The 23,905-nt window shown below is 38.1% G+C and overlaps 1 protein-coding gene across 2 annotated transcripts in view; it reads left to right on the top strand.

Moving 5' to 3' along the window:
- The window catches only part of ITGA4 (integrin subunit alpha 4), an 88,906-nt gene that overhangs the window by 63,806 nt on the left and 1,195 nt on the right, over positions 1–23,905 (top strand). For both annotated transcript variants that reach the window (XM_081581025.1, XM_081581024.1), the window contains exons 18-26: positions 9,391–9,541; positions 11,086–11,181; positions 11,926–12,005; positions 12,402–12,491; positions 14,451–14,541; positions 17,800–17,907; positions 18,655–18,780; positions 19,490–19,609; positions 23,486–23,584. In XM_081581025.1, coding sequence (XP_081437151.1) covers positions 9,391–9,541; positions 11,086–11,181; positions 11,926–12,005; positions 12,402–12,491; positions 14,451–14,541; positions 17,800–17,907; positions 18,655–18,780; positions 19,490–19,609; positions 23,486–23,584 — 961 coding nt within the window. The remainder of the gene's footprint in view (positions 1–9,390; positions 9,542–11,085; positions 11,182–11,925; positions 12,006–12,401; positions 12,492–14,450; positions 14,542–17,799; positions 17,908–18,654; positions 18,781–19,489; positions 19,610–23,485; positions 23,585–23,905) is intronic.

Below are 23,905 nucleotides of genomic sequence, written 5' to 3'. Positions count from 1 at the left end.
GAAAGTGTTGCTCAGTCATGTCTGATTCTGCAACCCCACTGACTGTAGCCCACCAGGCTCCTCTCGGTGAAATTCTCCAGGCAAGATTATTGGAGTGGGTAGCCATTCCCTTCTCCAGGGGATCTTCCTGACCCAGAGTTTGAACCCAGGTCTCTTGCATTGTAGGCAGATTCTTTACTATCTGAGCCACCAGAGAAGTCTTATGCACAAGTTCAGACTGATGCACAAAATCTCTAAATTTATGTGACACATTTGAAAGGGAATAAACCATTTTGCTCTTCTAAATTCATAGAAGGGAAACAGAAAAAAGTAAATACATGTAACATGCTTAGAATGGTGTACGTAGTGCAAACTGGATAAATGTTTGCAAAATAAACCATTGTAATTTTGCATCATATTTATGTCCTCTCTATTGACATTGTTCTGCATGTGGAAGGGAAGATGTAAAAATGAAGATCAGAGGTCTATACTTCAGGTTAAGAGCTAGTTGTGTATGAAAAGTGAGAGAGACAAGGAGGCATCACTGACAGGGCAGGAAAATGGGAGACTTTTGGGGAGGTAGGGATATAAAGGAAGCAGGTTTAAACTGGGGTATTCTGAGTTTGGTGAGATTTCTGTATGTAGCTTTCCACTGGAAAATCTAGTTCAGGATTGTGTTTGGGGGTCCTCTATACATTAGTGACTTAGGAAAATGCCTGTGGTTGAAATGGGAATTTCACAGAGAAAAGAACTAAGGATCAAATCATGGCAAGGGTGGATAAATTTCATTTAAAAAGCTTAAAAGAATAAAGAGTTATTCCAGGAGACTGAAAAAGTAATTTCATAGAACCAAGAGGAAAATCAAGTCCATGTTGAACTAGCCAATGGAAAATGTAAAAAGAGAGACTTAATGCTATTATTTTGTAGAGATTGGAGACCATAATGAATGAGGAAAAGTCATGGAAGTTGGCACTTAAAATGTGACTGGTGGGGGAAAAATAGAAAGTCACCAGCAAATTTTAACATAGAAATGTCTGAGCAGTTGTAGCTTAATGACAGCATCAGTGATTAAGGGAATATTTATGTATTTATCAAAGGTTATTTATTTAATCATGGGACGATATAAGCAAATGTGAGGATCAAAGGCAGGGAAAAGAATAAATTGAACAGAGAGTCTACTTAAATCCAGGGGACGCTTTCAGATCTTACTGAATTCTCCTGTGAAGGGTTTGGCAACCATTCACGTCCTTTTTTCCAGGTTTTTTGCTTTCATTTCTGTGATGCCATCCTACTCCCCTTCTCTTTGTACTGCTACTTCTCCAGCCCCTCTTCTCAGCTGTGCTGGAGGATCACTGATTTTGCCTTCGTTGGCTCTTTCTCACGCTCCCATATTTCCCCTGGATAGTCTTATTCACAGCTATGACCTCCCCTGGCCTGCCTCTACTGCTGATCCCCAGATCCATACCTCTGAGTTCCACCCCCACTCATCCCATTGCCTATCACACATGAACTGTTGGGCGCCTAGTCACTATCCACCGATGAAAAAACCATTAGTTCCCGAAGCCAACAGCCTGGAGTTCAGCCTGCATCCTTCTCTTTTTCTTATCCCTGACATCAAATAAATTACCCAGTCTTATAATACTACCACCAGATATACTTTTTATCCATCGTACTACTGTATCTCTACAACTATTGCTCCGAACCAGGCACTCAATATCCTGCCTGAATCAATGGGCTTAACCGCTTTCTGGGACACTGGTGTCTGACTTTGCATTATTCGAATTCCTCTACCAAGATGTTTCCAGAGTGAGTTTTCTCACTTACACTTATGATAGCAGGGCTTTAGTAGTTCATTATAATCTTAAAATCTGAAGTCCTTAGTGCTCTTTCTTAGCAATTCCACTGAACTTTTTTCCATTGATTTCAGAATATTTATGGTTCCTTGGCCATACCATCCTCTCCTGAGCCTCTGTATCTTTTCACTTTGACTTACCTATGTGGTTAGCCCTTATTTATCTTATAAATCTCAGCTGTTTCCTAGGTAAAGCACTCCCCACTTTGTCTCCAGCTACAAAAACCTGAGTCCTCCAGTGGTCCTGGTCCCATTGCACCTGTGCTCACCAGTATTATTGTCCATCTCCACACTACCCTATAGGCTTCTTCAAGTGTCTATATTTTCATCTCTGTGTCCCTAGTGCAAAATACAGTTCCTGGAACACTATAGGTGACAAATGAATGTTTGCTGAGAATGCAGCAAGGTCCTAAAGGAAACAGCATGGGGATCAGACATGGGTAGAAGGGTTAGGCTTAGGAAGCAGTTAAGATTTTCTTTATCTTGATCTAAGACACTGTGAACAGATGCTGACATTAAGAAATTTTAATGTGGTAGGAAGGGAAATATAGAGAACTCATGGATGGCCAGAATAAAAACTGAGTTTGTAAATAGAAAGTGAGGGCTTTGAGGTTGGGTTTGGGACCTTGTGAAGGGAATGGGAAAAGATTCAAAATAACTGTAATAAATGGGATGGAGAGTCAACCAAGAATGAGTAAAAAGGTTGACAAACAGTGTTGAGTACCCTGCTGGGATGGGATGACATATGGCAGAGAATAAATTAATTCTTTTCACTTAGGCAATGCCAGGATAGCCTTGAGCATGCACAGTTGAGGGCCAAGAAGCTCTAACCTATTTGATTGATAATTGAACTCTATACTTAAATTATCCAGATTGGCTGCTTAGATAGTCCTAAAACAGCAACCACTAACTACTTTATAATTCAGCATGTAATTGTGGTGCCTTTGTTGAAATATTAGATGAATAATTTATAATCTTCTCATTCATGTATTTATTTTCTTCCTAAAATGCTTAGTCTTCCTGGTACTTTTGCTGTCATAAGCCTTTGATAAGAAGAATAATTTTGTGTGGGAAAGATTATCTAAGATATAATTAAGTGGTGTTTTCATCTCTTTAAATCAGACACCCCCACTGTCACCTTATCATCTTTCATTGCAATCCCACAGGCCCATGAAAAAAAAATGTTGAAATTTATAGGAACTTATGAAGAAGGCTAATTTCCTGAAGAATTAAAATATACCTTACTGAATTAAGATATTAAATCATTAATTTAATTATCAGTTTTTCTTCATAACATCTTTCTCACAGTAAGAAGTTACTTTCCCTACTTTGCATTTTAACTTGAAATAATAATGTTTCTTATTATAGTTGAAATATGAAGTCCATTATGATTATATGATAAGACACTGTTTCTCAAGATGCGGTCTTAGAGTCACCTTCATGGGAATCAGCTGGGATGCTAGATACAAATGCAGGCTCCTAGGCCCTGACCATCCGAATCAGTATCCATGGGGACCAGGCCAGAGATATTCATTATTAAGAAGGCTATCAGTGGTTCTTATCAAACTAAAATCTAAGAATCTAAGAATTGTTGTGGTTTAGAGTTTAGATTTGAAGTCAGGCTAACCTGGTTCAAGTTTATCTATGGTTTACTAGCTGAATAACCTTTTTAGAGAAGACTTTCAACCTTTGCAAACTTCCTTCCTCATCGATAAGAAAGTAAAATAGTACCTACTCTGTAAGGTTGTTTTAAAAATAAAATTCAGTGATGCAGACCGGTACAGTAACTAGCACAAAGCCTGGTATACATGGAAATGTGATGTTATTATTTTTTATAACATTATGATTGGGATATTTATAGACTATATCCCCCCAAAAGTTTCTATTTGGCAAAAAAAATGAACTGTTGCCAATGAATTCTAAACATTTTCTGAGCGTGTACTGGTTATTGTCCAGAGTACTGCTGACTGTGCCTAGGTCAGTAGTTTTCAGTTCTGTGAAGCCTGAAGTGGCCTGAAAGGCAGTGTAAAGTATAAGCCCCATATCTTTTGCATCAGTTATGAAGGTTACAAGCTATTTCCATTAGGTAAATGATAACGTATTTGAGGAGTTTTCAAGTGAAAACTTGTCTAATTAATTTTTAGCCCACAGGTGAAGGGTTATGACAAACTGCTTTGCACTTTAATAAATTGTACTCTATCAGACAGAAATCTGCCCTTCACACATAGGAGTCCTACCTGCCTTCTCAGTCATGGTAGGCAAATTGCAATCATACGTTCTATGCCTTCTCCCAACTGTAACTCCATTGGCCCTAATGGCATTTCTGTGTCTCAGAGCTACAAACCTGCTTCAGGTGAATGTATTTACTCCATTAAGGACATGAGTTTCTGATGACTGCAATAACTGACTGTCAGCAGCAAACTAAATGGTGGTGATGCACTCCATTTCATGTTTTCATTAAGTTGAGGCTTCCTCCTGAATCTCTAAATTCTCAGGACAGTAAACCCCATTCAAATGGACTTACACTGAGAAATGAAGATGACCAAATATAACACTTTGTCAACATTTCAAGTAGAATTGACAAACAGAATAGCAGGTATCAGCCATCACACCAGCAGCTGAAAATCGAGTCTTTCTTAGAGATGATTGATCTGACGCTACTTCCCTTCTATGCCTCTGTCATGCTTCCAGGGTAAAAGATGGAGGTGTTCCCTGACCAAAAGTGCCTTCCTATCAGTTAGGAATGCTTTTAATTGTGAGTAACAGAATATTAGACTAACACTAACTTAATACATAGAGGCATTTAATAATTTTGCATAGTCAGCAGTCTGGAGAAGGTGGATAGATTCAGTGTGAAACTACCAAAATCTGGACATTCATGGTTCATGTTTATCTTTCCAGTTCTCTTGGCTTTGCTCTTGTGGTTATCAGATGGCTGTCACAGCATCAAGCTTCCCAATAAACAGAAAGGGGAGGAAGCAAAGTTCTGTGTCCTTTGAGGCTGGCTTTAGAGGAAGGGAAGTGTCTGAGCAGACTTGCTATCCTGATGAACCAGACTGTGTCACATGCTTCCCCCTGAATCTCTCCTGGTTGAAGGAGGATGGAGTCATCATGATCTTAGATTAGTCAAAATTCACTCCCTGAAGCCAAACAAAGACGTTAGCTTCTGCAGTATCAAGGGGAAACTCCCTATTTCTTGAATAATCCAGGGTTCTGTTAGCAGATAAGAATGGAGGTCACTGTTGGATAAACTGTGTTTGTGTGCACACACACACTCACATGTGCACTCAATTGTTCAGTCATGTCCAACTCTTTGCGACCACACAGGACTGTAGCCTTCCAGGCTCCTCTGTCCATGGGATTCTCCAGGCAAGAATATTGGAGCAGGTTGACATTTCCTTCTTCAGGGGATCTTCTTGACCTAGGGATCAAACCCAAGTCTCCTGAAACTCCTGCATTGCAGGTGGTTTCTTTACTGCTGAGCCTCCAGGGAAGCTAGACAGTGCGCCGTGTGTAACTGCACTGTTCTTTTACCCCCAAAAGAGTAAGTCTAACAACACTGTCCATTTTTACAATGCTGATATTAGGAATATATGCCTCACTGATGTCACCAAGTTTGGGGAAGAGGAATTGTATGCTTTATACACTAAACATTCTAATTACTAGTTTAGTCTTCCAGTCATATTCTTCTACTAGCTTCCTTGGGATCTCATGGAGTTTGTCTTTATTCAGTAAAATCTTCTTAAATGTCAGGTGACTGATATTTCCCAGTAGATGAAAATTTTCCAGTGCTTAATTTTTTCCCAAAGTCAGTAATAAAGACAAAAGAGGGACATATTTACTTGGGCCTGTAGGCCACTTCCTGCAGGTTAGTTTTTTGTCAAATAAATAACTCAGGTACATTGACATGGGTACATGTTAATTCATATTATATTTTGTTCTAGCATCTTGATTAAAAACATGTTAGCTATGAAGCAGTCATTCATCTTATAGAGGCAAAATGCATTCATTATATTAAGACTTGGGAAGCATTTTGCACAAAATAGAACAATAGCATTCATTCAGGAAAAACATAGAGCCTGGTGCTGGAATACATCATTTTTCTATTTTTCCTTTATTAAGTTATGATTCTGTATGTACACAGTATCTTGATCTGCTTAAATTACGTGGATTCTAGGCTTCTTTGTAAATTTCAAGTCTGCATTATGCACGTTTTAATGAAGAATGAACTATGATTCCCGGGAAAAGCTCTGGTTCAGCCTTGTCGCACTTCCAGATGTGCACCTGGTCCTTTATTATGTCTCACATAAAAAGCTGGTGGGTCTCTTTCTGCCAGCACCTTGTTAATGATCAAGGTACAATAAGATATATACATATATATGTGTGTGTACATGTATATCTATACATGTACAAAGATTAGAATACACAAAGAGTAGAATCGTAATCATGATAATGCGGCAAAATAGCTTAAAAATGGAAAACAGACCAGGAGACTTGCTGCTGAAATGTGAACAGTGTGTGTTTCTCTTTAATTTGCTGTTGTCTTGGAACCTAGCTGTTTATGCAGTGCTTTCACCTTCTGTTGCTTGTCTAAGTGCCAACTTCTTTCCCAAAGGTGTTCAGTGACTAATGCTTTGGTTACAAGCCAGAATATTTTATAAATGTCTATTTCTAGGCAGCTCTTCTACAAGTCTTAATTAAACTTTAATGTCAAACTGAAGTTTACTTTTGGAAGCTCTTTGGTTCCTTTAGTTGTACTATGGTTCTAGAGAAGTAGAGGGGTTGTGGGACAGCCATGTTTGTGCACATCTCCCCTCTGCCCTTAAACACAGAGCCACCAAGCAGATGTGTGCTAACGTAACACAAAGGTTTACAACACAGGAATGAGTAAGTCACAGCCATTCCCTCATATGTTGGGAGAAAGAGCACACTATCACTGAATCAGATTCTTCTACCCTGAAATGTACCTGAGGTTTAGAAGAGTTACTGCCTTCTTAGTTATCATACACACTTCCAGAAATATCCAACTTCTCAGACCCAGGGGTCAGAGCTAGAAATGCTGCATAGGAACATTTTAATTCCTTTCTCTTCAACGTCTTTACTATCAGACAAGGAATGATGAGGTCTGGGGGATCATTTCCTCTAAGACAGCATCCGGTGCCATCTGAAATAATGAAACTTCTGTTACTATAAAAATAATACAGATTTTACATAGTAATATGTGGTATGTATGTTTATTTTGAAATAATTATGCTCCTCAGTCAGACTGCTCAATGACAGAGCCAGCAAACTTTTTACATGAAGGGGCAGACAGTAAATATTTTAGGCTTTGTGGGACACAGATCTGTCTCAACTGCTCAACTCTGCTGTCAGAGTGCAAAAGTGGCTACAGATGAATGGGCATGGCTATGTTCCAATAAACCTTTATTTGCATGACTGGGCAGCAGTCCAAATTTGGCCTTCAGGCAGCAGTTTTTGAACCCCTACTCTATGGTACACTTGCTTTTTATATGAGAATCCTGTAGGACATTTTTACTTTTTATTATTTAAACATAGTTCTTTATACTGTATTTTCTAAATGTAACTTGTTAGTAAAATTTAAACTGGCTGCCAGAATTAACCTGACTTAGAGACTTTTTTTCAGGAATTAGTCCTAGCTTAAGGGTCTGCTTATAGACTGATGGACGGACACAGCATAATTACATATATATGTTTACTGGAAAACTATAGAAGCTCCAAACTGGAATTGCCAAATCACCAATGATAGTTGAAAAGATAAATAAAATAGAGCATATTTATAAAAATTAGTATGCACACTAGTTAGAAGAAACACTTTACAACTCTATGCATCAATATAGATTAATCTTAAGAACAAAATTTGAATACAGAAATGCCAGATACTGAAAGATTACATAGTCAGTGATTCTGTTTATATGAAGTATAAAACTGAGCAAAGCCAATCTAGACTATAAAAAGCAAGATAGTGGGTGGTGGCAATAATTGGAAGGGGGCACAAAGGTGTTTCTTTGATGCTGGCAATATGTTTTTCTCAATCTGGGTGCTACTTTCACACATGTATTCAGTTTATAAAAATTTACTGAGAGCTCCATTTAGGTTGTGTGCATTTTTCCTTATGTATGTTCTACCTTGATAAGAAAGTTTAAAGTGGTAAAACAATTAGGATAAGAGGGGAAGAACTTTTAGGAATTAGGTGAAATGTCTGATTTCTTAAAGATATATTATTAGAGGTATCAAAGTAGGGAGATGTGTCCAAAAATTATAATTTTGTTTGTACATCCAGAGGTTAATAATATTTTGCTTCTTAAAAACTGTACTCTTTCCAGTATCAATGTTGCCATCAATTTATTGGTCAGCTCAATAGTTGTGTTGTCGCTAAAACATGAGATTATGTGGGTGGGGTACAGAACATATGAATGTGGTAGTAGTAGGTGTTTACTTTATCTTAATGAAACATTTGGAATTTTCATGCCATCACAAAGCAGATAACCATGGCTGTAATTTCATAGAATGTATATAGTTTGTGAAATTTTAATAGTCACTTATCCAATAATTCCTCAATCTTTCAGAACTTTCTTTAGTGTTACTCAACCATTTTTAAGGTTACTGCACTTACGTACCACACATATACTCTGAACACTAATTGTGTTGCTAGCCTTGGAGAAAACAGTGATAATCGTGACCCAGAACATTTCTCCAAGAGAACTTTTTCTAGTGGTGAGAAAAACCAGACAGTGTGAACATAGTGGTTTATAGGGTTGCCCAGTGTGTGGGATAGTTGGAGAGGGAGAAACCACTTTCATTAGGGAAGATGCAATGCTGGGTGAAGGGGCTTAGCAATGAGTATCAACTGGAAGAACTTCTGAGAACTCTTAACATTGACACTCAAGCCAGAACTTGAACTCATCTATCCATTTGGATGTGCAACAGTGTTCTTGTTCCGATTCACAGGATGCTGAAGCATATTTGCAATTTTTTTTAATTTGGTCCATTTATTAGTAGAGGTGACCAGTCTGCCTTAAGAAATTAATTCGAATCTCGCAGATTTTAGTGGCACCCATTTGCTGGCCACAGCGGTCCCTTGCCAGGTTGTGCTCACTTCCCCCAGAGCAGCCTCTGTTTTGGTGGAAAAAGTCTATTCTTTTTCCTCAGTTTTCCCATGTCCCCCTATGGCTTGGGGAACAGATAATTCACTGTCTATATAAGGATAAAGAAAGAAAATGAAAAAAATCTTTTAGGAAAATATTTTGAAATAATGAGAAAAATATGTAAAATGATAGAAGCAGGAAGTTAAACAGAAAAACCGAAAACAGTCTAGTTTAATTATAACTAAATTTAAAACTTTTCTTGTGTAATAACTAACTAAATTTATCTGAAACCTGGGAAATTGAGTTCTTTTTAACATAGATTTACATCTACTTGCATGGGGTCATCTCCTATGGTTGTATTTCCAAGTTAATATTTTATGTTCAGGATAAATAAATGAAGAGATGGATTTTTAGTTCCCAAACAAAAACTAAATAATATTATTTCATTTTTAGACCACATGAAAATAAAACCTATCTTGCTGTTGGAAGTATGAAGACACTGATGTTGAACGTGTCTTTATTTAATGCTGGAGATGATGCGTATGAGACAACTCTACATATCAAGCTCCCCACCGGTCTTTACTTCATTAAGATTTTAGATCTGGTAAATATCAAACATGTTTTTGGTCATCTGATGCAAACAGCTGACTCATTGGAAAAGTCCCTGATGCTAAGAAAGACTGAGGGCAGAAGGAGAAGAGGGCGTCAGAGGCTGAGATGGCTGGATGGCATCACCGATGCAATGGACATGAACTTGGGCAAACTTCGGGAGATGGTGAGGGATGGGGAGGCCTGATGTGCTGCAGTCCATGGGGCTGCAAAGAGTCAGACATGACTGAGTGACTGAACAACAACAGCAAGTATCAAAAACTATAATAGCATGATACTACATATTTTACTTAAGTTTTTAAAGAATTTAAATGGCATGAATGACTTTATCAGTTTGAGGTATAAATATTTGAGGTTTGAGTCTTAATATTCACACTTAGCACTTGAGTTTCCAGTGTTGTTACTTTCTCTGTGCTCCTAAACAAAATGGCAAGTTTCTTGGGATATGACTGAGATCAGGAGAGTCAACTTCCTGCTTCCAAATGCTACTGTGGGACAGAAGTGACTGTCCAGTGATGCAAGCAAGCTGCCAAGTGCCATTGCTTTTCTCACTGGTACATCCTCATCTGGGGCTGTGATGGTGCCCCTCATGGTTGGGGTCCGTACATGGGCAATACTGGTCTTCCATGCTGGGCTCCTAGAGATACTGCTCTGCGTTTTAGGTTCACATATACTGTCTTAATCCCACAGAACTTCCAAAATGCTAGAACCAGTGTCAAATTCCAAAATCCCAGTGTCATTCAGCTTGCATGCAAGTTTCTCTTTTCCTGAAAGAGTTTGGAGCATCTGGAAAGCTTTTTTTTTTTCCTTTTTACCATTGTGCCTTAGTCATGAGAGCTTAAATCCATCAAGGAGGTAATAGTAATGTTGAATTTGAAAGAGCAATGTCTCAATCACTTTCTTCTTGGATATTTCTCTGCCTCTTAGAAAATTTACCCATCTCTCATCCAGAGACTTTCTTCACACTAACGGCATTTAGAAAGTCTTCTGACCTCTCGCAGATATCTACTCCCCACTTCCACTAGAGCCTTGGGGGCCTACCTGCAATGGTGAGAGGAAAAACTCAGCTACCAAGGGAAACATGCGTCTATGAGATGCACATAAGTGTATATTTCCCCAAACATTTGAATATATGTATCATCGTGATTACAGTTTTTATAATGAAATACCTTTATCACATTCTCACATCCCAGACAGAAGAGGCCCAGTGAAATGCAGACCTTATAAATTCCTTGCTTAATAATTTTTCAAAGAACCCTGAGTTAAATAGTGAACACAGAAACATGGTTGAAAGCTATAAATCCAGGAATTATTCTGTGGAGAATTTATGTGAATTTTAGACTATCTATATACTTATATACATGTTTATGTAATTTATTTTTATTCCTACTGATTTATTCCAAAATTGAATAGAAAATAAGTCTTCCAAGAAAGTACATTCTCTGGGGATGATTTTCTTTTCAAAAACCATCCTTAGACATATGTGACAGACTTCTTGTCCCCTTCTACCTAAACCAGTTGTATCATTTTTCCTTTTAGGAAGAGAAACAAATAAACTGTGAAGTAACAGACAGCTCTGGCACAGTGAAACTTGACTGCAGGGTTGGTTATATATATGTAGATCATCTATCAAAGGTAATCATTTATAGTTTTTGTTACTCACATGAATATAAATCATATTAAATATAAAAATATTTATATTTACAAGTATAAATATTATAGAAAACAAAATCTTATAAATATTATAGAAAACAAAATATAAGTGTTCTCTGTATCTGTGCTGCATACAAATAATTTGTTGTTATTGTTATTATTTACTAAGTAAGTAGCTAAGTGAAGTCAAACTAAAACTAACTGGGTTTGAGATCTTTGAGATTTTTATATTCTTGGCAATGTTCACTGATTAAAAAAATAAAAAAAAAGAGGGGGGCACCTGTTTATGTCAGGATGGGCATGTGAATGTTCAATCAGAATTCTGCTCCCCAGTCTCACACTTCCCAACACTCCGCCTCAGCCCACCCCAGGTGATTCTATCTGCCAGGCATGTTACCTCTGCTACACAAAAAGGTGTTTCTGGCAAGAGTCCACACTTAAGTTGTTAAAGCATCTCGAATTTTTGTCATTCTGGACCTGCCTCTCTTTACATTCAGAGAAGGCTTTGTCTCTGCACATCACTTGTGGGAATGCTGCTGCTTTAACATTGCCACAAACCCCACAGCTTCCCTGCAGCTCTGTCTTGAGGGTAGCCTGTGCTTCTAGAACATCACCTCAAATCTGCATTTCACAGATTGTAAACAATAAGAAAAACTAAAATTCAGATTGTAAAAAAAATGTTTTTGATTACTTTTAAAATGGGTGTTCCCTGTCTGTGCTTTTCAGACAGATGTTAGCTTTCTTCTGGATGCCAGCTCACTCAGCAGAGCAGAAGAGGATCTCAACATCACAGTACATGCCACCTGGTACTTTTCATTATGAAAAAACAACTGTGTTAGATGAACCCCTGACTTTTGGGGAGAGAAACGGGGGTCACTTTAGGGGAACCATGGACTGTGTTCCATTATCTGAAGGAGAAAACTTCTCTTATGTGATCTGTTAAAACAAAAAACCTTCTAACCTAAAGCTTTATAGCATAGAGATAAATAGCAAAATAGCAGTGTAGATAATGACAGCAAGTTTCTGCCAGCTCTGACATAAAATTTTTTAACTGTTACATCTACTTTTATTCTGACTCTTCAAAAAGCATATTTTAAACCAACCTCCAAGTACATTAGGTATACAAGGGTGTAATTAGTTCTCTCTGATGAAAATTTTTGTGCTAACTGGATTCTAAGAGTCTCTTCTCTTTGCTTCTGTAGTGAAAACGCAGGGGAAACAGGCGATGTGAAGCATAATAAAGCGACTGTAACAATACCTCTTAAGTATGAAGTCATGCTAACAGTTCATGGGTGAGTAGACGTTAAAGCCTCCTATAAAATTCTGAGCTGATTTTGAGTTCTGTTGCTTCTTAAATTATTGGTCAAAAACATAAGGTTTCTTATGAAAAGAGCATGTGCTGTTTCTCTTAACAATTACCCTCGGAGTTGCAGCCCATTGCTTAGCTTTTTGTGATTTTAACTCACTCTGTAGCCATCATTGAGACCACCTTATATTAATGTCCTGGTGGAGGAGATTTCTTGCCAGAAGATTCCACCAAACCTCTAGCAGGCCACATTCAGCCTTTTTAGCTATACACTGCACAGGCCAGGGCCCCAGAGTGCTGGCATGCACTTTATATGGCTATGCTCAGTGGCCATGGCAAGTGTGAGGTTTAGAGAAGTGAAAGCTTGGCTGCATCACTCTTGTCCCAGCCCTGCATCTACCTGTGTGGCAACTGAACTGATACAGGAGAGCTGGCTCCCTTGTCCACTCTCTACATCTGTGAGTTACAGAGTTCCTCCCCTACAGCCCCAGGGCCAGCATCCACTGACTCCTCACAACTTTAGTAATTCTTTAAGTAGACCCTTCTCTGATTCAGGAAGGAGATGTGAGGAGAAAGAATTTTTAAAATAGCATTGAGAAAATCTTTCATGATTTTACTGGAAATTATTAAGCCTATTAATCTTAGTTTAAAACAACATTCTTAAAGCAATAGATGATATGAGATACAGAATAAATAGATGGGCTTTTCTAGTTGCTCTAAATGTAAATCACCTCCAGTCGTTTTTAACCACCCATAATGATGGAACACAGGTATATAAAAATAGAACCATGGAACCCAGTCTCCAGTTAGATAAAACAAGCAGGGGGAAAAGGATGCCCTTCGAAGGTGGGACTGAGGAGCAGAGAGAAGCCAATTCCATCTTTCTTGGATTCGAATGCTTATCTCTCCTCCTTGATTTTGTTACAATGACTGTGTAGTCCCGGTTTTCAATTAAACACATCTTGTTATTTTGAGCAACGAATGCTCTGCAGCTGTTAAGCTGCCTAAATCTACAACATTTGACTATATCTCTCTGCTGTATAAAAGAGCCTCTAACATATTACCTCATGCATGTGTGCTAAGTCACTTCTATCATGTCCAACTTTTTGTGACCCCATGGACTGTAACCCGCCAGGCTCCTCTGTCCATAGGGATTCTCCAGGCAAAAAGACTGGAGTGGGTTGCCATGCTCTCCTCCAGGGGATCTTCCCAAACCAGGGTTTGAACCCACGTCTCCTACAGCTCCTGTGCTGCAGGCCGATTCTTTACTGCTGAGCCACCAAGAAGCCCATATTACCTCATATTAGCTGCCAAATATGCACAACTTAGGGAATAGGGATTTCCCTAGAAAAATTCCTTGAACTTCATTACCAACCATGCGTATGTCTCATCTCAGGTAAAAGAGTGACAACCTTGTATTTAAACAAAAACTTGCCCTACTTATTGGTGTTTGAATTGTTCCCCAGACTTGGGGTTCATTACAAATAGCCAGCAGGAATTGGTAGATGGTGAGAAGTAATTCAAAAATCTGTCAGATACACTGAAATATAAGTGGATATTGGAGCCCAAGGGCAAAGCTAAGAATTTATCTCATATTTTTCAAGTTTGCATGAATCATTTGAGGGCTGAGAGAGAAGGAACGGTTACTAGCGCGAGCTGGCAGTGTTGAGAAGGAAGTAGAGGATATTGGTGGGAAGAGAAATTGTCACCCAAACTAGAGCCCACAGCTTTCCACTAGCGCCACCTGGGAAATTCATTACATTTTCACAAAAATTCTTAACAAGAAAGTATTCTTACCTTTATCAAAAGTATTCCTTGGTACTTAGAGGCATCTGTACTCTGAATTATATTTAAGAGCTATGCTATATTCAGACTATAGAGAAAGGTTTTTTAAATACCTCATCAAATAAGACAGTTAAATTAAATCTGAATTCTTTTCTGTCAGGTTTGTAAGTCCAACTTCATTTATGTATGGACCAAAGGAGGAAGATGAGCTTGAAATGTGCATGACAGAGAAAATGAACTTCACTTTCCACGTAAGATGACTGTGTTCATACTTGTAACAAACTGAAAGAACTGTTACTGAGGCACTGGTCCAGAGGACATCATATACGTGTGTCCCTCAGGTTCAGGAGGCCACAGCTGGCTGAGGCGGAGATAGAGCTGCTTCAGGGCTCATGCCCTCGCTTCATGGGCCCCTGTGCCTTCTCTCCCATTTGTCCTGTCCCTGTTACTGAGCCCATTCTCCTTATAGTACAAGTGGGAACAGAGGTAATGCCTGAAATAGGGCAGGAACTGAATATGCTTGAGATACATGCAGAAATCAGAATAGGTCAAGACGAAGGCATCTTTTGGTGCCATTCGGTGAAACTTGGTCCAAGCTTTATACAAATCCTAACATTACCAAGTGAAGATTTCACCTCCGCATCTCCACTTAATGTCCATTTGGTCAGCCTTACAGGCTCTGTGACAAGTCATGTATCATTTACTAAATCTTTTTAAAAGTAAAGAATATTATCATCATCTAGAATTATTAACATGCTAATATATAAGCTATAAATTCATTAACAATTTTTTACTGTCAAACCAAAATTTTTGTTATATCATGGATGTTGATAATGAGCAAATAATTGGAGACAATGTCCAAAAAAATATTTTTTCAATCAAAAGCACTACTCAGACATTCTCAAGAGCTAGAATGTACTTAATGTTAAATCTATAGAATGTGAGTGAGTCTGGATTAGTTACATTATGATAATTTGTAAGGCAATGCGTTTTAAAATGTGTATCAGAATCACTTGAGATGTTTATCCAAAATGCAAACTCCTGGGCCTCTGCCCCAAATCTGTGGAAGAAGGATGACCTCAGAATGCTCTTGAGTCTATACTCAAGTTATTGTATTGTTATACTAGAATACACTACTATTGGGAAAATGTACTCTTCTACTTTTAAGTCCCCAAGAATGCTCCTGTCATAGTCCAATGGGGGTCTGTGTTCTGATAAATAGAAAATCTGATAAATAGACTGGTTAGATCTCAAGAGTCTTCTCCAATACCACAGTTCAAAAGCATCAATTCTTCAGCACTCAGCTTTCTTTATAGTCCAACTCTCACATCCATACATGACTACTGGAAAAACCATAGCCTTGACTAGATGGACCTTTGTCGGTAAAGTAATGTCTCTGCTTTTTAATATGCTAAGTTGGTCATAACTTTCCTTCTAAGGAGTAAGTGTGTTTTAATTTCATGGCTGCAATCACCATCTGCAGTGATTTTGGAGACCCCCAAAATAAAGTCAGCCACTGTTTCTACTGTTTCCCCATCTATTTGCCGTGAAGTGATGGGACTGGATGGCATGATGTTAGTTTTCTGAATGTTGAGCTTTAAGCCAACTTTTTCACTCTCCTCTTTCACCTTCATCAAGAGGCTCTTTAGTTCGTCTTCACTTTCTGCCATAAGGGTGGTGTCATGTGCATATCTGAGGTTATTGACATTTCTCCTGGCAATCTTGATTCCAGCTTGTGCTTCTTCCAGCCCACTGTTTCTCATGATGTACTCTGCATATAAGTTAAATAAGCAGGGCGACAATATACAGCCTTGACGTACTCCTTTTCCTATTTGGAACCAGTCTGTTGTTCCATGTCATAGTCAATAAAGCAGATGTTTTTCTGGAACTCTCTTGCTTCTTTGATGATCCAATGGATGTTAGAAATTTGATCTCTGGTTCCTCTGCCTTTTCTAAATACAACTCAAACATCTGGAAATTCATGGTTTACATACTGTTGAAGACTGGCTTGGAGAATTTTGAGAATTACCTTGCTAGCATGTGAGATGAGTGCAATTGTGTGGTAATTTGAACATTCTTTGGCATTGCCTTTCTTTGGGATTGGAATGAAAACTGACCTTTTCCAGTCCTGTGGCCACTGCTGAGTTTTCCAAATTTGCTGACATATTGAGTGCAGCACTTTCACAGCATCATCTTTCAGGATTTGAAATAGCTCAACTGGAATTCCATCACCTCCACTAGCTTTGTTCATAGTGATGCTTCCTAAGGCCCACTTGACTTTGCCAGGATGTGTGGCTCTAGGTGAGTGATCACACCATTATGGTTATCTGGGTCAGGAAGTTTTTTTGTATAGTTCTTCTGTGTATTCTTGCCACCTCTTCTTAATATCTTCTGCTTCTGTTAGGTCCATACCATTTCTGTCCTTTATTATGTCCATCTTTGCTTGAAATTTTCCCTTGGTATCTCTAATTTCTTGAAGAGATCTCTAATCTCCCATTCTATTATTTTCCTCTATTTCTTTGCATTGATCACTGAGTATTTTGGCTCAATTTTCTTCTTCAGGATTCTGCAATCCCCAGCTTTATCAATTATAATGATAAATTATCATTTATCTTTGATAAGTGATATCTATCATTTATCAAGAAATATCTTCCCTTTATGCACTATTATTAAAAACCTGTTTTATTCTTTCTAAAACCTAATAACCTACCCTTTCCTAATTTTCTGAGTTCTTCCGCATTATAATTACCCTAAACTTAAATATATTTTTACTCCTTGCTGATAATTCTCTCAGCACAGAGTGACTTTATGAAAACAACATAGAATTTAGAATTAGAATTCCTAGGTTTCGGTCCTACTTCTTGCCATTTTTTAACTGTCATCTTGGATACAATATTAATACCTCTTAGTTTCTTCCTGAGTCGATGAATAATAAAATGTTAGCCCACCTCGTGGAGTAGTTACAAGGACAATTGATCACGGTTTTTTAGATCAGTAATGTGCCAAACCAAGGTACAGTATTGAACAACAGAGATTTGAACTGCACTGGTCCACTTAGATGTGGATTTTTTCTAATAGTAAATTCTACGGTTTAGAACCAACTGCTGGTTGGTTGAATCTGTGACTACAGAGAAGTCATGTATACAGAGGGCTGACTACAAATTATACTTGGAGTTTCAACTGCACTGAGGGTCAGTGACCCTAACCCCCTGAACTGTATATATTGGTATCTTTTTCTTCAGACTATTTCTGCAATAAACCATCAGTGCAGACATTTTGTTCTAACCACCAAAAGGAAAGGGCTAGGAATATGACTATTTATATTATTAGCAAACATTTTAAAGTTCTGATAGTGGATATTCTATCTCCCTTTGCTGTGCAGGTGCCAACTACAAACTTCCACCCTTATAAATGTTGCATGAAATACACGGGTTCACCTGAGAAGCTCATTGGTATCTGTACTTTTATAAAACGTGTCTTTTGAGTGTTTAAAACTTTTTGCTTATCAGGTCATCAACACCGGCCAAAGCATGGCTCCAAATATTAGTGTGGAAATAATGATACCAAATTCTTTTAGTCCCCGAACCGATAAGCTGTTCAACGTTTTGGATGTCCAGGTAAAAATAGTGTTCCTTCCTTTATTCTAAGTCATATTGCTAAAATGGAGATTTGTTACCTTACTTCAGTCACAGTTAGTCTCAGCTATGAATTCACCATGCATTTATTGTGTACACTTTGACTATTGCATTAGAACTGTGTGATTACAGTGGAATCTCTACATGCGACAATAACAAAATTATGCTTGATCTTTTGGTAGATTTTCTTTCATCGGATTCTCCATAAAGCTTGAGACCAATGTTGAAAAGTCAGTTCTTCGGCCTTTTATTATTATTCAAATAACTACTAAGAATCAATATTCTTATGTTGATTCTATCTGAATTATTTTTACCTTCCCAGTTTTAAGACAAGCAATCAGCAAATAAATCCACTCAGTAGGTTTGAGAGCAGACTGAGAATGGTAGGGCAGGCTGCTGTGACACTTTGCTGTGTGTCCAAAGCCAAAGAAATGTTCAGTTTCATGCTGATGTTCAGTTGTTTTCATACTGCCCTAATTTTTTTAAGGTTAAGGCCCTTTTATCAATTTAGGACTATATCAAGCCTCTAAAATTTTTCTGAGTTTTGTTGCATTTTTTTAACCACAAAGATTTAATCTCTCCCAAATCTGTCAAAAAATATTTTAACATAATTTTAGAAGTAGTTGATATATTTCTGAAAAGGTAAGCTTTAAAAGGTTACGTTTTAAAGCCATGTAGCTGTTGTTCTTTCCAATACCGGGTAAGAGTTTTCTTGCTCTTTCTCTGTAGACTACTGCTGGAGAATGCCAGTTTAAGAATTATCAAAGAAAGTGTGCATTAGACCAGCAGAAAGGCACAATGGAGACCCTTAAAGATATATTCAGATTTCTGTCAAAGACTGATAAGAGGCTACTGGTAAGTTTCAGTTTTTTAGGTTGTAGTTTTTGCTTTCCAACGTACAGGACTGAAACACTTAAAATCATGGACCAAGAGTTTTGAACTGTCAGTTGAGTATAGGAGAGAAGCCAAGTCAGGTAATGTTCTTGTGTGTGAGGAACAGGCATGATTTGGAGAGTTGAGATACACCCAGGGTTAAATATATACTATATACTAGTCATTATTTATTTAAGTGCCAATTCATGCCAACCAGACATTGTACCAGATCCTTTAGGGGGTCAGTCAAGATGTTGTCCTCAGCTGAACAACCTCTGGTTGCATGAAATTTCCATTCTTTTTCATTGTAGTGAATATACTGGGGGTGTGGGGGGGGTGGACAAGGAAACCCTCCAAATGATCCAAGTTTGATCACAGAACATGTAACTAAGCAAATACTCTCATTATGTATCTTTTTCTATCCCAGAATATTTTCATAAAAATAATGAAACATATGATACAGTTTGAATACTTTTTGTTATAATTTACTATAAATATTTGTGATTTCTTTGAAGCAAGATAATTTTTAAGTGCCACTAATGAAAGCATATCCTTAATTCCATGTTCATAGCAACATAAATTTTTGCAAATGCCAGTAATGGGAGTAGATCTTGAATTCCACGTAAAATATTTTAGCCATCTTTTTTAAAATGTTGAAATTTTAACATAGCTCTTTTGTATTCTTTTTAAGTACTGCATGAAAGCTGACCCATATTGCTTAGATATCTCATGCCATTTTGGGAAAATGGACAGTGGAAAAGAAGCCAGTGTTCACATTCAGTTGGAAGGTCGGCCATCCATTTTAGAAATGGTAAGTCTATGATACAGTGACAACTTTGTGGATAAGATTTGAGACAGACCTTACAAACACAACCATCTTACACAGGTAGGATGGTAAGTAAGGAGGCATTCAACAAATTAAGAAGGTATGAATGACTGTAAAATCTGGAACGAAATTCTAAAACTGTTCCCATTTATCACATCAAAATACACTGCCTAAATGACATGGTTTTTAGTAACTAAACAGATAACGTAGGCTATAAAATAGACGATAATTAAGAGATTTTAGAAAGCATGTCCAGCTATTTATGAATGTCACACAAATCAATTAGCTGCCTTAACATTTCAGTAACAGGCAAATTTGGCCTTGGAGTACAGAATGAAGCAAGGCAAAGGCTAATAGAGTTTTGCCAAGACAACATACTGGTTATAGCAAACACTCTCTTCCAACAACACAAGAGAAGACTGAGAAGACTCTACACATGGACATCACCAGATGGCCAACACCAAAATCAGATTGATTATATTCTTTGTGGCCAAAGATGGAGAAGCTCTATACAGTCAGCAAAAACAAAACCGAGAGCTGACTGTGGCTCAGATCATGAACTCCTTATTGCCAAATTCATACTCAAATTGAAGAAAGTGGGGAAAACCACTAAACCATTCAGGTATGAGCTAAATCAAATCCCTTATGATTATACAGTGGAAGTGAGAAATAGATTTCAGGGACTAGATCTGATAGACAGAGTGCCTGATGAACTATGGACCGAGGTTTGTGACATTGTACAGGAGACAGAGATCAAGACCATCCCCAGGAAAAAGAAATGAAAAAAGCAAAATGGCTGTCTGAGGGGGCCTTACAAATAGCTGTGAAGAGAAGAGAAGTGAAAGCAAAGGTGAAAAGGAAAGATATACCCATCTGAATGCAGAGTTCCAAAGAATAGCAAGGAGAGATAAGAAAGCCTTTCTCAGCGATCAGTGCAAAGAAATAAAGGAAAACAACAGAATGGGAATGATTACAGATCTCTTCAAGAAAATTAGAGATACCAAGGGGACATTTCATGCAAAGATGGGCTCAATAAGGACAGAAATGGTATGGACCTGACAGAAGCAGAAGATATTAAGAAGAGGTGGCAAGAATACACAGAAGAACTGTACAAAAAAGATCTTCACAACCCAGATAATCACGATGGTGTGATCACTCACCTAGAGCCAGTCATCCTGGAATGTGAACTCAAGTGGGCCTTAGGAAGCATCACTTACAAACAAAGCTAGTGGAGGTGATGGAATTCCAGTTGAGCTATTTCAAATCCTAAAAAGATGATGCTGTGAAAGTGCTGCACTCAATATGTTGGCAAATTTGGAAAACTCAGCAGTGACCATAGGACTGGAAAAGGTTGGTTTTCATCCTAATCTCAACGAAAGGCAATGCCAAAGAATGCTCAAACTACCGCACAATTGCACTCATCTTACACGCTAGTAAAGTAATGCTCAAAATTCTCCAAGGCAGGCTTCAGCAATACGTGAACCGTGAACTTCCAGATGTTCAAGCTGGTTTTAGAAAAGGCAGAGGAACCAGAGATCAAATTGCCAATATCCGCTGGATCATCAAAAAAGCAAGAGAGTTCCAGAAAAACATCTATTTCTGCTTTATGGACTATGCCAAAGTCTTTGATTGTGTGGATCACAATACACTGTGGAAAATTCTGAAAGAGATGGGAATACCAGCCCACCTGACCTGCCTCTTGAAAAACCTGTATGCAGGTCAGGAAGCAACAGGTAGAAATGGATATGGAACAACAGAGTGGCTCCAAATAGGAAAAGGAGTACGTCAAGACTGTATATTGTCACCCTGCTTATTTAACTTACATGCAGAGTACATCATGAGAAACGCTGGGCTGGAGGAAGCACAAGCTGGAAACAAGATTGCCGGGAGAAATATCAATAATCTCAGATATGCAGATGACATCACCCTTATGGCAGAAAGTGAAGAGGAATTAAAAAGCCTCTTGATGAAAGTAAAAGAGGAGAGTGAAAAAGTCGGCTTAAAGCTCAACATTCAGAAAACTAAGATCATGGCATCTGGTCCCATCACTTCATGGGAAATAGATGGGGAAACAGTGGAAAACAGTAAGAGATTTTATTTTTGGGGCTCCAAAATCACTGCAGATGGTGATTGCAGCCGTGAAATTAAAAGACACTCACTACTTGGAAGGAAAGTTATGACCAACCTAGACAGCATATTAAAAAGCAGAGACATTACTTTGCCAACAAAGGTCCATCTAGTCAAGGCCATGGTTTTTCCAGTGGTCATGTATGGATGGGAGAATTGGACTGTGAAGAAAGCTGAGCGCCGAAGAATAGATGCTTTTGAACTGTGGTGTTGGAGAAGACTCTTGAGAGTCCCTTGGACTGCAAGGAGATCCAACCAGTCCATCCTAAAGGAGATCAGTCCTAGGTGTTCTTTGGAAAGACTGATGTTGAAGCTGAAACTCCAATACTCTGGCCACCTGATGCGAAGAGCTGACTCATTTGAAATGTCCCTGATGTTGGGAAAGATTGAGGGCAGGAGGAGAAGGGGACGACAGAGGATGAGATGTTTGGATGGCATTACCGACGCAATGGACATGAGTTTGGGTGGGCTCTGGGAGTTGGTGTTGGACAGGGAGGCCTGGCGTGCTGCAGTTCATGGAGTCACAAAGAGTCGGAAACGACTGAGCGACTGAACTGAACTGAACATTTCCTATATCCTTAAAGTTATTTACAAATTATGCTTAAAGACCTACTATTGTATATAGTATACATTTACTAAAAATTAAGGCTTCCATCATAGCACATAATAAGCCAAAGGAAATGACAGCTATAATGTTCTGTTAAGAGGAGAAGCTGAAATTACCACAAGGTGGTTAAGAGGAAGACACATCAGACAGGGAAATATGAGCTATCCATTTTAGTTATTAAGTTATTTAAACTTTTGCAGTCTGCCTTCATACTCTCAAGGTTCAGCTTTCTCACCAGTGGGCGCCAGTGGCATTTTGGACCAAATACTTTTTTGTTGTCAGGGGCTGTCCTGTGCTTGTAGGATACTTATCAGAATAGCTGGCCTCTACCCAATAAATGCTAGTAGCACCCCCTCCCCATTCCTGACATCCAGAAATGTCTCCAGACATAAATGACCATCCTCCAGGGTACAGAATCATCCCTGTTGAAAAGCACTGCTCCAGATAAAGTACATAATTTATTTTTAGCTCTAAAATTCTACATGTTCTCTCTAAAATGTTAAATGACCTTTACACACGTAGTTTTAACTTTTGCAGGTCATAGACTTCTGTAAGAATTTGATCAAAGAATATATTCTCATCTATCCTAATGAACACACATATGAAAAAAAACCCCTCAATTTTGAATAAAATTTCAAAGGGCCTTAGAGTTTATGAAGCCCATCCACAGATGTCTAAGCCCTAAATTTTGGGTTATGAAGTCCCTCTCTTTGTTAGATAGTAAAACTGAGTTCGTCCAGTGATTTTATTTTTGAATGCTATAAATATTTGTACCAGATTTTTTCATTATAGCATTTGGTATACTATCTGTATATGATCAGATCTGATCAAATACAGATAGTATACCAAATACTATAAGAAAATCCCAAATAAAATTAATTTGAGGAAATGTTTATCAAAGAAAGGCTTCCCTAAGGAAAAAATATACTAATAACTATCAAATAATATTTAAATATTAATTAATACAAAGGACATGCCTTTGGAACTAAAGGAAGCATTGCATTGCAATTAAGCACAAATGGTGAAATAAGTTGGAAAAAATAAATTGTGAAAACTTTTAGTTTCTCATGATCTTTACCTGCTATATGTTTTCATGAAATAAAACTATGTCTCTTTTCTTTAAACAGGATGAGACTAGAGCACTGAAGTTTGAAATAAGAGCAACAGCTTTTCCAGAGCCAAATCCCAAAGTTATTGAACTAAACAAGGATGAGAACGTTGCACATGTAAGATTACCTTTTTAACTGAAACATAAAGATTATGGGGAAAAAATATTGCTAGGGTGTTTGTCAGGAAAACCACAGAGAGCCTAAAATACTTTACTGGGGAGTGGCATTTTCTACAACTGGCAGGCAGGAATGACTCAGCTCTTTCAAAAGGTGATTTGGGTAGAATGAATTGGAGGAAGAACCAGGGACATGGCACATTACACTCCCTGTTTCTGGTAAACATTTATCAGTGTTTCCTATGGTTGTGTTAGAACAGCAAGAGAATGGGAAGGAATATTCTAAATACTGTTGGGGAACATAGAGGGGCTTCAAAGAAAA

The sequence above is a fragment of the Giraffa tippelskirchi genome, chromosome 3 (genome assembly GCF_054371585.1).
Source record: "Giraffa tippelskirchi isolate mGirTip1 chromosome 3, T2T-mGirTip1v1.2.pri, whole genome shotgun sequence".
Taxonomy (NCBI): domain Eukaryota; kingdom Metazoa; phylum Chordata; class Mammalia; order Artiodactyla; family Giraffidae; genus Giraffa; species Giraffa tippelskirchi.
This window is presented reverse-complemented; position numbering and strand designations above follow the sequence as displayed.